Genomic DNA, 17,952 nt, shown 5'->3' on the forward strand with positions numbered 1-17,952 from the left:
GCAGATCCTCCTCAGCTGTGAAATCTGTCCGTAAGAGAAGCCAGGGCTCTCCAGGAGCTGCCACCATGGGACCTGGATGTGAACCAGGCCCAGCCTCCCTCACACCCCCGGCCCCCACAGGCAGAGGCCTCGGCAAGCAGCACCGGTTGCCTTGCCCAGGGGAAATATTCACAGGCTTTGCAGGCAGCTTAACAGCATGAGACAGATTTTGCTTTGCTCTTGAAGGGGGCCGGGCTCCCTGGGCTGCAGCTGTCTGCTCCAGACACCTATCCCGGTGCCAGCCCCAGGCCTGATCCGGATCCCGTGTCCCTCACCAGTACCCTGATTGCATCAGGAGCGCTGTTGCCTGAGGAAAAGGGGTGGAAATAAATAGTTTTGCTTTCTGGGTTTTTCTTTTCTTAAAGCATGCAGCATCCCCTGTCTCGCTGCAGGGATTGCCCAGAGGCTTTGCATCTCAGAGATGGGTCAGTGTTGAACGAGCACACACGGATCCCTTGAGCCTTTCTGGCTGAAATACTTCTGTGTGGATAAATATGCATGTGCCTAGGTGTAGCCAGAACCTGACTGATGCTAAAGGAGAATCCCCAGTGGCAGAAGCACCTAAGACCAGACCAGTACATTTCTGTACTTACCAACCTGCCAAAATATATGAACTTATAATTCACAGGGTTCACCTGGGAGCTAAAGGAAACGGGAATGTTTCTGTTAATGAAAAAAAAAGCTGCTTCGGATAATGTATGGAAACAATAAATATAACTGTAGAACATAGCGGAAAAAGGAAAAAAAAAAAGAAAAAAAAGCAGCATGGAAGTGGAAGTGAGAAAGCAGTGGTGAGGAGGATGTGTTGAGTTTCCCCACGGGTTTCCGCCGTGCTCGACACCTGCAAGAGCAAAGGGTGGAAATGGCACAGCAGCGAGCAGCCGAGCAGGTTCAGCTGTCCACACTCCTGAATCATCTGCTGGCTTTCTAGAAACAAATTTATACCTTCCTCAGTCTGAGGCTGAAGCCTGTAATGCTTCCAGCTAAGTGTTTTGGGTGGTTTGTAAATTGTTGTTAAGCAGCCTTCCCCGAGGGCTTGTGGAGGATTTTCTTTGCAGTGCAGGTGGGGGATACGGTTTAGCAGTGGCTTGGCGGTGCTAGGGTGGGATTTGATGATCTGAGAGGGCTTTTCCAACCCAGACGATTCTATTATTGTATTCCGTGGTGCTAAATGCTGCTGTGAGGAGATGATTCTGCCCCTCTGCTACACGCAGGTGAGAGCTGCCTCCAGCTCTGGCATCCCCAGCATAGGAAGGATAGGGACTTATTGGAGCCAGTCCAGAGGAGGCCGCCAACGTTATCAGAGGGCTGGAGCACCTCTGCTATGTGTAAAGGCTGAGAGAATTGGGATTGTTCAGCCTGGAAATGAGAAGGCTTTGGAATGACCTCATTGTGACCTCAATCCCTTCCAGTGCCTGAAGGGAACCTGCAGGAAAGATGGGGCAAGCGCCTGGTGTGTCAGGACAAGTGGGAATGGCTTCAAATTGAAAGAAAGTATGTTTAGATTAGAGATTAGGAGGAAATTCTTTCCTGGGAGGGTGGTGAGGGCGTGGCACAGATTTCCCGGAGAAACTCTGGGGACCCCATGCCTGGAAGTGTCCAAGGCCAGGTTGGACAAGGCTGGGCGCAACCTGGGATGGTGGAAGCTGTCCCTGTACATGGCAGGGGGATGGAACTAGATTTCAAAGACCTCCTCCAACCCAAACCATTCTATGATTGTGTGACTGTGTGATTGTGTAATTGCAGAACTGAGTGTCTGTGGGGAGTGCTGCAGGCTGTAGAGGCCCAGAGCAGTGGGATGTCACACCGACCCAGTTCCATAGCAGGTTTTCAGCATCACAGTGTGAAGCTGCAGCATCTGTCACAGCAGCAGAGGAGAGCCAGGCCAGCTGGGGTAGCCACTGATCCACCCTCCTGTTTTGGCAGTGGCAGGAATCACTCAAGTACTGATTCTCCACCCGTTGATCCCTCATGCTGAACTTGGCTTTAGGATATGATCAAAGAAGCTGAGGGGGACTGGAAGCAGCAACCAGAAGAACATCACACAAGGCAGGGAGATGCTGCTGGTGATCCCTGGTGATCCACAAGGCATCCCTGGCCACATGGTCCTACACCACCACAAAGTGCTACAGCCTCTTTTGGGTCAGACTTGGCCCCAGCTATGCCAGAAAACCACCTAGCTCTCTTTCCCACCCCACAGATAGCCTGGCTTGCCCCAGACATGATTCATTTCTCCAGTAGATCCTGTCTCTGCCTCCATATGTTATCACAGATTTTGAGGCTTGCAAAGCACCTTTTATACCTGGATTATCTAGATTCGGGCACTAGCTATCTTTGTGGCTTAGCTGAGTGTAAGGCAACAAGAGATGTCCAAGCTGGGAGCTTGAGTGGGTGTGTGGGCATCTGGGGGCATTTTGAGGTCATTTGGCCTCAACCTGTGGAAGGAAAACTGCCCAAAACTGGAATAAGTCACCTGCTTTGCTGACACAGATATGATGCATTGCTCATCTCAGAGCTGCTGATCTGATGTTGCTCTGAGCTGTCATCATCTGCGACAGCAACAGCAATCAAATGAAAGGAAGCACCAACAGGAGAACAAAATGATTTTTGTCTGGTGGGCAGCCTGACAGTGATCCCAAGGAAATCAGTCCTCCACAGCTCTAGACAGGAGCAACTGGAATTACTGAAAGTACCAGGAGCACACCAATGAGCCTCATGCAGGGAGCTAGCCCTCTCAGCCTCATGCAGGGTGGGCACAGCCACAGGTCTTTCCAGGCTGGCCTTGGGTCAAAAGCCTCTCTAGAGCTGGTGAGGACTGTATTGCCTCTGTGGACTTCCCCAGAGATATTAAAAGCTGGGCACAATCCTGAGTAATGTGTTCTAGGGACCCTGCCTGAGCAGGTCTCCAGTGATGGTCTTCAGTGGTCCTTCCAACCTTAATTCTGGGATTTTATGACTGTGTCCTGGTCTGGAGAAGGCAAGTGCTTGGACATGGAGGGTAAGCCATAAAAACATCCAAGATCTGGCTAATCTCTCTTCCTGCAAAATCAAAGTATCCCAGTGGAGGAGGAAAATCCTCCTGTGGTATGAGGACCAAACCTTGTGTTCATTAAGCTGAAAGAAAGTCTCTGCCTTGTTGATCCCAGAGCAATATTGCCTTCAGGCAGGCACCACTGGGCAGATGATGGAGAACAAGGATTGTGAAGGATGCAGTTAATGGCTCTAGAGCATGATAGGCATACTTTATATCCTCATTGTCTTTGCTGTGGAAATGTCCCCAAAGCTTGGCTAATGAAAATGTCAGCTCTGCCCTTGTACTGAGGAGTGAAAACAAAAGCTGGAATGTGCTATCAGGACTCGGTTTTAGTCATGGATTAGTCTCTGCTGTGGCAGACATTGCTATCCAGGCAAAAATCAGATTAAACCCGTGAATCCAATTTTCCTGAAGTATCTTATGGGCAATGTTTATGCTTGTTCATTTCAATGCAAATGTGATCTAGGACCACACTTGTGGCTTGGAAAAGAGGGAGAAGACGTGCTAGCAAAGTAATCACTAGTAGACCCTCTGGATTTCCGTAACTCCCTGAAAGGAGGGGCCAGCTAGGTAGGGGTCAGGCTGTGCTCCCCGGGAACAAGGGACAGGATGAGAGGGAATGGCCTCTAGCTGTTCCAGGAGAGGTTTAGGTTGGCTACTGGGAAAAGGTTTTTCACAGGAAGTGTGGTCTAGCTTTGGAAGCGGCATTCAGGGAAGTGGTAGAGTCCCCACTTCTGGAAGCATTCAATAGTCATGTGAATGTGACACCTGGGGGCAAGGGTTGGTGGTAAACAGGATTGCTCTGGGTTAGTGAACTCACTGATCTTAGAGGACTTTTCCAACCTTAACAATCTTGAGATTCTCTGACACTGCTAATGTGTGAACCTCTATGGAATTCAAAGGGATGAGTGCCTATTTTTTGTTGATTGTGGTGAGTTACCTGGACAAGGATGCTCAGCTCATGTTTGCAGGGTGACACTGTATTTACTTTGTGTACATGAGACCAAAATGTGGTCTTGGAAAGCAATCCCCCACCAAGGGCCTTTGCATCTAGATGCAATCAGCAGGAGAGGATAAACTCAAAAATAACTAACTCAAAAATATAATGTCATGCTTTGAGCTGTTATTTGTTTGCCAGGGCTTTCTGGGGCTTACCAGCACCCTGTTTAGTGAGGACTGGCTCTTTGTTTTGCAGACTGGCTTGGTTATGCCAGCAGTGTGATTTGATAACTGCTAATAAGCATAGGATTGCTGAAGTATTCCCCAAAGTCTTTGCTTTGCTGTAAAAATCCTCATCAGCAATTGGATTAGTTGAAGAGAATGAACAATTACTACATAGGGTAATATGTTATGTTAAGACAAATTGATGGGTTTTATTTAATCATATGGTCTCGGTCACATCTTGATGGTGTTATTCCTATGAAGGGAAATGCATCACTGCACTAGTAGGTACTAGCAAAAATACTGAGAAATGCTTTATTTAATTATTTCCTAAAGATAAGGCAAATTTACTCTGTACCAAAACAAAATGAGCTAGGCTTTTGCTTTCAGATATGTTAGCTCTGTGTATCTTCCTGCACACATACCACAGATAAAATTTTAGTGTTCTAGACCCTGGGAAAGTGTAGGACCGAGTTCCTCCCAAGGACTGTCTTTGTACGAGAAGCAAAATCCAAACAAAAAACATGACCAGTTGATCTGCCCACCTGATACTCTCTAGTTCACCATGGCTCTGGCATCAAAGGCCCTCCAGACATTCAACTGAATCAGATTAAGGGTTTGCAAGACTCAGTAAAAGCTGGAAATCGCTGGCTGAGGTTACACCAGGCATTGAGAGACAAGAGAGTCACAGGAGATGAGAGACAGGCTTTCCCTGCTTTACTTATGTGCTAGAGAATGTGTCCCAGGAAATGTGGGGGAGGATCACTGCGTTTCACTGTCTTGTATAGCCCTAAGACATTTCTGTCTGAAACACAGCTGAACCACAATGTGGTGGCACAGGTTGGTGTGTGCAGAGGGTTTAGCACTTTTACCTGCTCTCACACCTTGTCTTCAGGCCTTGTGAAGGTCACCTGGGGGTGCACAATGGCTCACCCATGACCTGCTGCAGCAATTCTCCACTGGGAGAATTCCACATGGCATCAGAGGTTAAGCAATTCACCACGAGTTCGCTGGCAAGTACCAAGCACACACACAGCAGTCAGGAGGCTTCTCCTCACAATTCCTTACAGCAATGGGCCAGGGAAGTGCAGGATTCCCACTTCATTACTCATTCTTGGTGGTGAATTTGGGCCAGCCCATCAGCAACCAATACAACCTGCAGGGGAACAGGGTATATGAATGGCTCTTTGGCCTGGGTTTGCAGCTCTGTCATTGAGGAACAGCAGGTTTGATCCCACTACCTCTGATTTTAATTAATATCGTGGTTGAATCATGCTGTTATCTGACAGCAGGGGAAATTATCACCTCGAGAAGCACTGCTGTGGGTGGCACATACTGTGTAACCTGCTCTCTCTCAGAGGGGCACTGTGGAGGATTAGTTTGTATTTAAAAGATGCTGTGTGTAATTATGCACAGTTTTGCAAACCATCCATTTCTGATAGGCCCTCTCCTGCTGTTTCTCCTGGCATCTGGCTTGCTTAGGACTCCCTGAGCAGCTGTGATAGACTGGCCCTGCCTGCCAGGGAGATGTGAGCAGAAGGGATATAGGTGAAGAAGGCTTGATGTACATGCTTGTGCTTTGGATGACATAGTGTCTCTTGGTACTGTTGTTCTGGGATGTTTTGTACCATTCACAAAGATTAAAACAGAAAGAGGAAGGCAGGGTGTTTAAAACAATGTAAAAGGGCAGGTGTCCCATCCTGGGGCTGATCCTCAGCAAAGAGGCATCTCTAATAACCTCACTCGAGTTCCATCCTTCATCTCTGAGTTGACTCCTTCCCTGGTTTAAGAGCCAAAAGTTTTGCATGATGCCTGTAAATGCTCAAGGAATGTAGGAATTAACACGCCTGTCTGGGCCAAGGGCCCGTCCAAGCAAGGATCTTGAGCAAGGTGCAAGCCAGTGCCAGATGTTTTGCAAAACGCCTCCACTATGGATATCTTTCACACCTCATTTCTCCCTCATTCCCATCAGCTTCATGACTGGTCTCACAGCAGTCCATGTTGTGTTTCCAGCAGCTGGTCTCTCCCTGCATGCAGCTCGTGAGGACAGGTTGTGGAAGGATCTCAGCAGACACACAGGGCCTTCATCCCTCTGCTCTCAGAGGTGGAAGTTGTCTCATTCATGTCCTGAAGTCAGTGTGAGGCAATTTTTTAGAGCAGAGATTACTTCCTTGCCTATGAGACATTTTTAGAGAGGCAAAGAAATGACTTGCAGGCAAAGTCTTCAATTCAGGGAAAACATTAAAAACTTTAGTGATATAATATCCAAAACCCAAATATATTAGAAAACAGGGTTTATTGTTTATTTTCTCTTCTTGAGTGTTGAGTTTATATCACAGAATGGTTTGGATTGGAAAGGACCTTTAAAGGTCATCTAGTCCAACCCCACTGTCATGGGCAGGGACAGCTCTCACTAGACAAAGTTGCTCTAAACCTCATCTAACCTGGCCTCGAACACTTCCAAGGATAGTGCATCCACATCTTTTTTGGCCAACCTGAGACAGGGCCTCACCACCCTCAGCACAAAAAAAATCTGATTTTAGTCTGGATCTCCTCTCTTCTAGTTTAAGACTATCACTCCTTTTTCTATCTCCAAAGGCTTTATTCAGACTTTTGTTATTTTTCTGTTTAAGATAGGAAAGCCAAAACAAGCTCGAAGCAGTTTTCATCAGTACACACTTCAGCTTGGAGCCAAAAACAGACTTTGAACCCAAATGTATGTTTTGGCTCCAATATTTTCTTGGAGGAGAAATAGCATTAGTCAAAATCAGCACTTTTCTTCTTGTAATCAGCTTTAACCGACTTGTTCTCTTTTATTTGTATTTTTTATAAACCTTCTAGAAGTGGAGAGTAACACCCATTTGCCCAACCCTTGTCCTTGGGTGGGCGACCACAGGGCCGCTCTGCCCTGGCCGCTGCCGGCTCTCCGTGACCGCTGTGCTCTTCTCTTCCAGGTGCTCCCTTTCAAAGGTCTCAGCATCCCCATGCTACCTCCTGCCGGCATTTCCACCTGGGTCCCCAGCCTCAGCTCTCCGCCGACTTCGCCCTGCCTCACGCGGTGCAGCCGCAGCCGGGGCTGGCTCCCCACATGGCCCCGGCGCACCAGCACAGCGGCCCCCTGCACCAGCCCCTGGCGCCCGTGCCTGCCCTGCCCTTCCAGGACGTCGCCGGGCCCTCCTTCCTACCTCAGGCGCTACACCAGCAATACCTCCTCCAGCAGCAGCTCCTCGAGGCACAGCACCGCCGGCTCATGCCCCATCCCAGGTAAGGGGATCCCGCTCTTCCCAAAGGATGTGGAGGAGCCGCGCCGGCCTCATGCCACCTGTGGAACTGCAGCTGGCACTGATGGGTTTTCTTCCTGAGCTCACCTGCGTGTGCTGAAAATGCATCCAGCGGGAGGGAGGCTGCACCTGAAGGTGTCCCCTTCTGTGAGGTTAAAACGTTGGTGTTTTAGGCACTAGTTTGTTGGGTTGGTTTTTTTTAATGAGTTAAGTAGCTAATAGTTTTTAAAAGGTTGTTTATTGCAGAAATATATTAGTTTCAAAGACAAAAGTTTCAGACGCTAAAGTTTACGCTAAGTTTTGGTATAGAATTTTACACCCTTCCTGTGGGGATTCCTACTGTGCTTATCCAGAGTGCCCCGTTATTGTCACTCTCAGAGAATCACGATGGTGCTGCCGGGGACCTTTGCTGTCTCTGCGTGCGTGAGCTACATCCTTGTAGCTGCTGTTTCAAAACCATGCAAGAGGTTGTGCCCAGCTGTCTCATCAGGTTATGCACATGGAGGTCTTGCTGCTCAGGGTTTGGTAGGCTTTCCATCTCTGTGAGGGAATGATGCCACTGACCTGCAGCACACTCTGTCACAGAGAGCATCCTAAATCCACACTGAGCTGACAAATGCAGAGAGAATTGCTGTAACTCAGCAGAGACGGAAAAGGATGCCTGCCCTCATCTTGATTGTGTTTCTTGAGAGAGGAGTGATTTTTTTGGAAACATATGGAAGCTATTTGTGGGTTGTACCCATGGATCAAGAATCAGAGGATGAGACTTTGCAATGATGCTTCATTTGGAAAGAATGCTATGGATAGAAAACCCTTTATTTCCATGTCCTTTCCATCTGAAAATCGTGTGTTCTTCTCATCATTGTTTTTATTTTGCATAAGCTGGATTTTAGGTGGATTTAATGATTAGCTAATAATTGGGTAGCAAGTATGTTCCAGGCTGAGAAACCGATGATACAAGTGTTTATCTCTTAGTCATAAGCTGAATTCAAACAAAAGCACAGAGCACAATTCCACGCAGAATCTGCTTTGGCAAACCCTGTCAGTGTTGTATTTGCAAGTGGGCTGTGGTGTGGAAGAAGGCAGGAACCTCTTGCCCAGTCCCAGTGTTTGTCTCTGAAAGCTGCAACGGAGCAGGATGTCAGAACCCTTACAGGTGTGGGGCAGGAGGTCCCAGTAATGAGAATATGGGTTATGCCTTTGAGAGTGAAGCCTCTGAACTGAGGCTGCATGAAAAGTTATTTACCTGGCAGTTCCCTGCTCCATTTGCTCTACTTCTTTCCTGAAGATTTTCTTTGTGATGGTTCCACTGGTAAGTGGTAACTTGTCAGGAAGCAAAGGGTAGGAGTCTGTAATGCAAATCCTGCTCATGCATCCACCTTGTCTCTTGCCAAATGAGGACACCGATCCAGCAGCACACGCTCTTCCCCTGAGTAGTTCAAATAAGCAATAATCATGAGACTCAAATTCCTAGAAAAACCATGCTGTATTTTCTAGCACTTTCTTTTTCCTGCCTGCAATGGCAGCAGAGCAGAGGGAGAAGGACCTGGAACCCAGCCTGGCCTGTCCATCATCCAAAGAAATGTTGGCAAAGGCCAGTGAGAGTAAATTCTACTTTCAGTCACTCGTGAGTAATCTGGTTATGAATGAGGCTCCCCAGGAGTTTATGGACTGCAGGAGAGACGAGACAACCTGCAGCTTCTTTATGATGATAGATCACGGATATCATGAAGCAGGGTCACATTTTACCTTGTGTGTTGTTTATGGGGCTGACTGTAGCAAAAAAAAGGAAATAGTGCCAACTGCACAAAGCTGCTGAGAAGTTGTTTGGTTTCCCCTTTTTCTCTGCATGTTGCCAGCAAATAACATCTCCTGCAAACTGAGCATATGTGACTGCCACAGGGCCTGAGAGTAGATTGCTACGTGATGGCTGTGGGGGAATGACAGCCCTGTGTTCCTCTTCCCATCATCCCTTACACCTGCCTGGAGTGCTTAGCTTTGAACACTTGACCTCAAGCCCAGCCTCTGGGGTTTTTCAATGGGTTCTTGACAGGAATTCCAGTGCCTACTGGTGTCTGACCCTCCCTGTTGCTGCTCTGCTCCCTGCAGGCGGGCCCAAGAGCGCATGTCTGTCCAGCCTCACCGCCTACACCCCAGCTTTGACTTCAGCCACCAACTGCAGACTCCACAACCCATGGGGCCCCAGCCCAGGTATTTGGCAGAGGGCACAGACTGGTAAGTGATCCCCATTTTGCTGTCGTATCCGTAGATGTGTTTAAAAAGTCCTGGGAAGGGTGCAAATTTTGGGGAATGCCATCAGGGATCAGGGCTTTGATGAAAGCTAATGATTCAGCTCAGCAGGTACAATGTGGGGTGTATGCAATGGGAAAACTTGTCTCTGAGAGGTCCATGAGAATGTGAAAGCCTCCTATAGAAATGTATCATTGAATCATTTGGACTGGAAAAGCCTTCCATGAAGACCAACCATTCCCCAGCACAGCCAAGGCTGCCATTGACCCACGTCCCCAAGTGTCACATTCATATGGCTTTTAAATCTCTTCAGGAATGGGGACTCCACCACTGCCCTGGGCAGCTGTGCCTGGGCTGGACAGCTCCTTGGGTGAAGAAATGTTCCCCAATATCCAATCTTAACTTCTCCTGGCACAGCTTGAGGCCGTTCCCTCTCCTCCTGTCCCTGTTTCCTGGGAGCAGAGCCCGAAGCCCCTGGCTGTCCCCTCCTGTCAGGGAGTTGTGCAGAGCCACAAGGCCCCTCCTGAGCCTCCTTTTCTTCAGGCTGAGCCCCTTTCCCAGAGCCCTGAGTTGCTCCTCAGTAAGCTTGTGCTCCAGAGCCTTCCCCAGCTCCATTGCCTCCCTTTAGGCACGCTCCATTGTTGTTGCTCATAACATTTCACCTACAGATTTAGAGTCAAACCAAGCATTAATTCTCCCAAGTTGCTCTTTGTGCTATAGGGCGCAGAGAGGGATTTTTTTCCTGTAGACCACCGAACTTTGTACCTTTGCTGTCCTTCAGGCACTCAAAACCCCATAGCCATAATACTTCTGTGGTCCAAATTTGGGAGCACCATGCTACCCTGCCATGCAGGATGGTATGAATGGAGATTTGTTCATCATTCTCCAACTCTAGTGTTCAATACCCTGGAAAAGCTTTGCAGGAAACTGTTAATTTCATTTTCAGAGTAGGTTGAGAGCTCTTGAACAGTAAATAAAGTATGGTAACCTGGCCAAAAGAATGAGAAAATAAAAACATCCTTCCGAGTAGCTGCTTGTAAGCTGAGTAAAGTCCATTCTGTGCACTGAATGGAAAAAATAGCATGTGAACTTGTAATTAAAGACAATCGCAATGTATTTGCACAAGGGGACTGAAATAAAATGGCACAGGAAGTCTTAATGATGGCATTTCCTAACATCTGAGCACTCCAGTCTGCAAATGAAAAGTCCTTTTAACCCAGAGTCGTTGCTTTTTTTCCCCCCTTCAGTGCATAATACACAATCTAAAATATGACCACATCCTTCTGCAATTTTCCTCTCAGGTGTTCCCATTATTGGCACTCCTGTGGGCTGAACGTGGTCGGGATGACATTGTTCAGATTGGTTTGCAAAGCAGTTCATGTACCATCTGGATAGAGTGATTCTTTCTGCCTCTCAGCTCAGAGGGCTTAATTATGATCATTAGAAGTATCTGATAAAGCATCACTAAGTGCCTTCCCCCTCCCTCCTTTTCTCCCCTCTGTTGCTCCATAGCCTTATAAAACCCTAGGAGTGGGGGTGACAGGAATCATACATGGTGAGCATATGTTTGGGTGACTCACTTTCCCTTGGGGCACACATACAGTTTTGCCCAGTGACAAATACAAAAACTCCCCTCTGATGTGTTACCCCTGGATGAGCAGCAACAGCAGTGTTTTCTCAGAGGCTGTAGGTGGTGGGTGCTGTCACAGGAGGTGGAAGTGGGGATGGAAGAAAGATCTGAGGAATGACCAGTTGTCTCAGACTGATCACAACCCCAATTGGTTGGGGTTTATTTTATTTATTTATTTATCTACCTATTTATTTATTTATTTATTTTCTTCTTCTGGCGAAGAATAAATAAACTCCCATTTGGTTCCTTAAATCATCTTCTGCACACACATGTAGTGATGACCATCCTACCTGTTTTCTGGTGTCTTGTCCTTCACTCCTTCGTTGTTGGCAGCTCATTTGCCACAAGCATCACAGCTCTTGAACCTCTCACCTGAGCATCAAGATGCTGTACAGTTGTTCATGTAGCATGGGCTAGAAAGTAATGATCAGTTCCATTCTCCTTCAGGAAGTGTGCTCTGCTTCTTCAGCCCCAAACCCTGGGAAAATACTGTTTCATGCTGTATTCTTCTTTGGACACATCTGTAGACCCAAAGCATCACTTCAGGAACCTCAACATTCTGGTTTTAAGTATCTAGATGCACAAACAGTTCAGTAGTCCTGTTATTGCAATTAGTCTTGCAATTTAATAATTGCCATTCACCTTTGAGAGGTCTTTTCAGTCATTGATCTCAAAGCTCTCCATGAATTATCACATCTATTTCATAGACAGGGAATATGGGAAGGCAGAGAGGAAGTGGATCAAGGTCATCAAGAAAGTGGCAGGACTGGGAGTGGACCCAGTTGAGCCCTCCACCAGCCTGGGAACAACCTTAAGCAATTGGGTAAATATCCAAAATTGGGACACAGGAGCTGGAAAGTGCCAAGACCTGTGAATTCTTGCCCTGTTGTGTTCCTGCCAGTTGCCTGCTGTGCTTTATCCTCTGCCAGGTTTTGTCTGTCTAGCACATGGCTAACAGAGGGTCAGCAAAGGTAGTCTCTCTTCTGGCCTCAGCTTAGAATCATAGAACTACAGAATATCCTGAGTTGCAAGGGACCCATGAGGATCATTGCATCCAGCTTGGTGCAGGTATTAGGGAGCTCTAGAGCACTGGTGGTGCTGCCTGGTGCACAGGCTGCTCTGGATGAAGGATTTCTTCATCTCAGGTCCCCTCAGGTTCCCATCTTCTGGTGGGTGAAAGCAGTTTCACAGGTGCTGGAGGACACATCTGGGCTGCTCCTAAGAAGCTGTGGTACAGTACACACTGCTGCTGTCCTCCATGCAGGGAGGAGAAGTTGGAGGCTGAAAAGGAAAGCCACCCTTGTGCTCTAATTAGCTTTGCTTTGGGAAATGTGAAGAAAATTGTTGTTAGAACGCTGGATTTTGTAATGATGATAAAGTGAACAATGTTCAAAGCAATCGTTTGCCAAGTGACCCTTAGGCTGGAGAGAAAAGGGATCAGCTAATTGGATTAGAGACGGAGATGCTGCACTGAGTCCCCTCCCACTCCCTCCACACAGTGTGGCAGTGGTGGGGTTGTAGTTTGTGTGTTGGATTGAGCAGAGCTGTGATGTTTGATGCCATCTTGGTTATGACAAGTCTGGGGATTGAGCTGGATTAGTTTTCTGGAGAATAAAAGTGCCCGGATTCACCAAGCAGAGTTCCATCTGTGCTTGCCTGGGGCCTAGATATCTTCAGGCAAGCAGGGCCATCAGGGATGTCTTGCTCCATTGGTGTTGGCCCTCTGGTTTTGTGACACTCTTTCCTACAGCAGCCTCATCCAGACATTTCTTAAAACCTTTATATTTTTTGCATAAATCACAGTTCTGGAGTTCATAGAATCATAGAATTCCAGACTGGTTTGAGTTGAACAGAACCTCAAAGATCATCTTGTTCAAACCTCTGCCATGGGCAGGGACATCTTCCACTATCCCAGGTTGCTCCAATCTCTCTCCTGCCTGGCCTTGGGCACTTCCAGGGATGGGACAGCCACAGCATCTTTGAGCAGCCTGTGCCAGGGCCTCACACCTCAAACCCTCACTGCCTTGAGGCTGGATTCAGGCAAAGCACACTGTCCTTTAACTCCCCAAGTTCTGCCATGATCTGGGCTGGGAGACCTCCAAGAAGAGCACAGGCACATGGAAAAAGCCCACAGACAGTGCTCATCTAGCTTCTAAAAGCTACCAGAATGGTTCTTTTTTGAGTCCCTTGAGTAATTATCTATACTCCTGCAAAACATTCAAGGCAAACTGTAGTAGTTTGCAGCACTGGCAGCACAGGAAGGTCCTGGTCTGACCAGGTTGAGTTGCTGAGCCTGTGCATCCTTTTGAGCCACCAAAATACTCTTGCCCTGAAATTAGCAGGGTGCATGTGCACAGCTCTTGACCTCAAATAACTCAAATACGATCTGGCTTAGAAACAACCCCTCACTCCTTCATGGTGGCATAATGGGTGATTCCCCAAACTGGAGGAAACTCCCTTCCACGCCATACCACCTCCCCAGGCTGAGGAGTGCAGAGCAGCCCAGAGCTGAGCAGGGAGGTTTCCTTGTGAGCATGGTCTGGTTTGCTGCAGTCCACGAGCACAACCCCTCACTCAGAGCCACGTGTTGCTCCTGGTGCCCACAGGGACCTCAGCGTGGATGCAGGGCTGACCCACGCCCAGTTCCAGGTCCGGCCGGTGCCCCAGCCCTATCAGCATTACTTGGCTACACCTCGGATGCACCATTTCCCCAGAAGCACATCCTCAACCCAGATGGTAAGTGAAACGCTTTTAACTGAGAAATGTTTTATGCATTGTCTGCCAGAAAGCAGTCAAAATAAAGGCTGCTATCTTTCTATCACCTGTCTTCTGCAAATCCCACTTATCTCCGGCCGTGGGAGGGAGTGTCTGAAAGGATAATGTTGCATCACTGCACTGGATTAGAGAAAGAAAAGAAAAGCTCAGCTGTTCTGGAAGGATTCGGTCCATCACTTGCAGCACCACGTTCAGAAGCTGGTCTGCAAAACATGGGCAGGATGTGAGAGACTCAGCAGTTAATATTATTAGTACTGGAAGGAACTGTGGTCTCCCAGGACTTTGTATGCAGAAGGATTGGCAATGGGTGACTGCCTTCCCTGGTGTCAGCCCCGAGGCCCATCCCTCATCACATCATTGCTTTCTACATCAGCTTTGATGCCACCTGTAAAGGTTTTGCATGACCTCTTGCACAGGTGGAGGTGGGATTGGTGAGAAGACAGCCTGACTGGGGTAATTTTCTACCCCTCCTCCTAGCAGGGTGCTGTATTTGGAGCTAAGTCATGCCAAGCACTGCTAATCCTTAAAACGTCCTCAGAAATCCCACGAGGGTGCTTTTCCCTTGTGCCATAGTCAGACCCTGACACCTGTGTACTAAAGCTAGCCTTAAAAAAAACCCAAAACAATCATAGCTTGGATGAACAGAAATCTACCCATTTAAATGAAATAAAATTTAATTGTAATGTAATCCGTTCTGGGAGTTTGGAACCACGACGTTATAGATGATACAGGAATTATTATAACAGCTAGTTTATTTGGAAGAAATGCATGTTCTTAGGTATTATTATTTCCATAATTTATAGGAAATGTATTTTATAAAACCTCATTTTTTTGTTATCAAAAGACTTAAATTGGTGAAAGTATCAATCTACTCTTTCAATTTGAATTTTTAAAGCATTAGATATACACCAGGGCACACAAGGGTTTTCTGTAGGCAAGTATAGGTGGCTTTATTTTTCTCCCTTGCTTCTTTCAGGTTGTTCATGAAATCAGAAATTACCCTTACCCTCAGCTTCAGCTGCTTGCTCTTCAGGGATTGAACCCAAGCAGGCACACATCCGCTGTGCGGGAGAGCTATGAAGTACGTATCTGGAGACTGGAATTATTATGTTTTAAAGTGCTGTGAATTTATGCAAGCCCTGGTATAAAGTTATGACTGTTTTGTGGCGTAGCAATTGCAGTGAGCCTTTCATCAATTTTAGTAATGACTGGGAAGTGATGGGGTTAAGTTTGGTAAAAGATGATTTACTCCAAAGTCCCTGGGTCTTGCTTGGGTTGGCTCTGGCTCCTTTCATGACTGTGAACAAAGTGCTCCAGATCTATAGGGTTTTGTTTCCCAGCCTGTCAGATGAAGCTCAAATCTCAGTCTAATTTGTGAAATATTGGATATCCAGCTCTTTGCTTCGAGCTCTTAGTTATTATCTCAAGTGCCAGGGATCAGATCCATCATTACAGCATGGCTGATTTGGGTTTGATGGACATGTCCACTGAGGAGAGGACAGGAGGGAGCCTCGGTTGCCACCAGGTATGGTTGTATGGGGGGACCTGGTGCCTTGGGAGCAGTGGGGATGGTGCTTTCCTGATGTTCCTGTGCTGCAGGAGCTGCTGCAGCTGGAGGACAGGCTGGGCAGCGTGAGCCGGGGCGCCGTCCAGAACACCATTGAGAGATTCACCTTCCCCCACAAGTACAAGAAGGTGAGTGCCCCAAAACACAGCACGGCTGCCAGCCCCTCTCAGCCAAGGGCTGCGGAACAGGCAGAAGGAAGGACTTTGGTGGCTCACAATCCTCAGGGCTGGCAAGCTGGCACCATCAACCAAACCATCTCCCGAGGAGGGGGAGGAATGTAAAACCCAGCAGCGGTGCTTGAACATCTTGCGGGACTCCCGGGGCGGGAGCAGTGGCGTAGCTCAGCTGCCTGTTTCTCACTTCTAGGCTAGGAAGCTGCGGGCCAAATTTTCAAAAGGGTCTCAACCTTCTCCCACCCAGCGGGTGCAATTTCCCCCCTGTCTGCACCTGGTAAGAAAGTGCACACCACCAAGGGGGCTTCGTGCATGCAAACCCGCCCCGTTCTGCATGCAAGCGGCGCCCGCCGTGAGGGCTCCACGGCCTGGGGGACCTCGTCCTCCCCCAAATTCCTGCCCATGAGGAAATGGGTGGCACATTTTTTGGGTTTTGCGAAGTAGAAATTGGGAAGAGTGCTTGTCTGGGTAGTAATTTCTTGTGTTGGTCACTCCTGGCTGGAGGGTAGGGATGTTGCATTGCCCAGGTTGGAAGTGAGGTAATTCCTGCTGCGCTTGTCTCTCTTCGCATCTCCAGTGAACCCAGGAAAAGGCTATGAATAGGAATGGATGTGTGGGGAAAGAGAAAAAGGGCGAGCTGACAGGCTAAGCACTACCCTGTGGTGCAGCATGGGGCTGGGCCAGTGGCCAAGCTGGCATGAGCACAGTGGTTGCCCTTCCTGGCAGTGGTGGCACCATGAGCTTTGGGGTCTCCCCAAGAAGAAACCTCCAGCAAAGGAGACCATGGGGCCATCCCCACTGCAAGGAGGTGGTGGAGGGCTGTATGAGGGCAGCAGAGGACAGGCTACTCCTTGGAGTACTGCCACCAGCGTCACTGCCACCAGCCCCAGGAGGAGACATGCCAACCTGCAGCATTTTGGTGGCACACTCATCTCACTGGCTGTTCTGGCTGGGCTGACTTTCCTGAGCTGGAGGATCTGGCTGATAGATGGAGATCTTATTATTTATCTTCTTGCAACTGCCCAGGTTTGGGAGAGCAGTAGAAAGGCAAGGTCTAACCAAATGATGTCTTTAACTTTGCTGCAGAGAAGACCACAGGAAGGCAAAGCTGAGCAAGACGATGGTGAGGAGTCAGATACCGACGAGAAATGCACAATCTGTCTGTCCATGCTTGAAGACGGAGAGGACGTCAGGTGAGATCCTTCCAGTCCCTCCTCTGCCTCTCAATGCCATCCGAGTTGTGTTATTTGGATTAATGCAGTTGTGCACTAGTGGAGTTGTCTCTGTTCTTGTCCTGAGAAACTCACCTGGGCTGTTGCATGGTCTGGGAACCCAAATGCTTTGCAGATGGATATTGGTATAGCCCATAGGCAGGAGGAGCCCTGCAGCAGCAGAGGGTCAAGTTTTTATAGCATTTCCTGGGTTTGGATCATCTGCTTCCAGACTCTGCCAGCTGGCCAGGTGGCAAAGTGTCAGAGAAGGGTAGGTCAGACTGAACTCTGACAACCATCTGGAGCTTGGGGTCATCAACATCTGAGCCTGACAGATGACCAAAGTATGATAAAAACAGTGTTAGTGTGAAGTCCAGGAGAGTTGGGCTTGTGCCCAAGGCACAGCTGCTTTATTGTAAAGTAGGATTACTCTGCCCACATGGTCACAGAGAACCATCCCCAGCCAACAGAACTCCAATTGTCTCTAACAGACATCCCAGGCTGTTGACTGGGTCAAATCTCAGCTTGTGAGATTTGTGAGCTTGTGAGAGAAGGATGGAGATAGGAAATTGCAAGGGGCTGAGCTCTCATGGCTGAAGGGACTGCAGGTGAGAAGTACCCAGGTCTGCTTCTCACCTTTGGATTGTCAAGAAAAGCTCCAATTCTTTTGCTGTGGGTTCTTGTGGTTCAAGGTTCCCCTGTAATCCAAGGGTGATATGTGATGATGGCAGAGGTGATGTAGGTAAAATATGACCAGGTTTCCTGGGCACATCCATGTAGGAACAGTGTGGACCCACCTGACTGTTAATGTGGCACAGCCATGAAGAGCTA

At 48.1% G+C, this 17,952-nt stretch overlaps 1 protein-coding gene across 4 annotated transcripts in view; it reads left to right on the forward strand.

Moving 5' to 3' along the window:
- The window catches only part of ARK2C (arkadia (RNF111) C-terminal like ring finger ubiquitin ligase 2C), a 55,121-nt gene that overhangs the window by 32,000 nt on the left and 5,169 nt on the right, over positions 1–17,952 (forward strand). For 2 of the 4 annotated variants that reach the window (XM_088156027.1, XM_088156025.1), the window contains 7 exons: positions 7,189–7,498; positions 9,625–9,750; positions 14,002–14,131; positions 15,147–15,251; positions 15,770–15,865; positions 16,104–16,187; positions 16,997–17,103. In XM_088156027.1, the coding sequence (XP_088012153.1) occupies positions 7,189–7,498; positions 9,625–9,750; positions 14,002–14,131; positions 15,147–15,251; positions 15,770–15,865; positions 16,104–16,187; positions 16,997–17,103 (958 nt within the window). The remainder of the gene's footprint in view (positions 1–7,188; positions 7,499–9,624; positions 9,751–14,001; positions 14,132–15,146; positions 15,252–15,769; positions 15,866–16,103; positions 16,188–16,996; positions 17,104–17,952) is intronic. The other 2 variants (XM_014894860.2, XM_088156026.1) reach the window with 1 other exon arrangement.

Source organism: Sturnus vulgaris, chromosome Z, assembly GCF_052056855.1.
Source record: "Sturnus vulgaris isolate bStuVul1 chromosome Z, bStuVul1.hap1, whole genome shotgun sequence".
Classification (NCBI taxonomy): Eukaryota; Metazoa; Chordata; class Aves; order Passeriformes; family Sturnidae; genus Sturnus; species Sturnus vulgaris.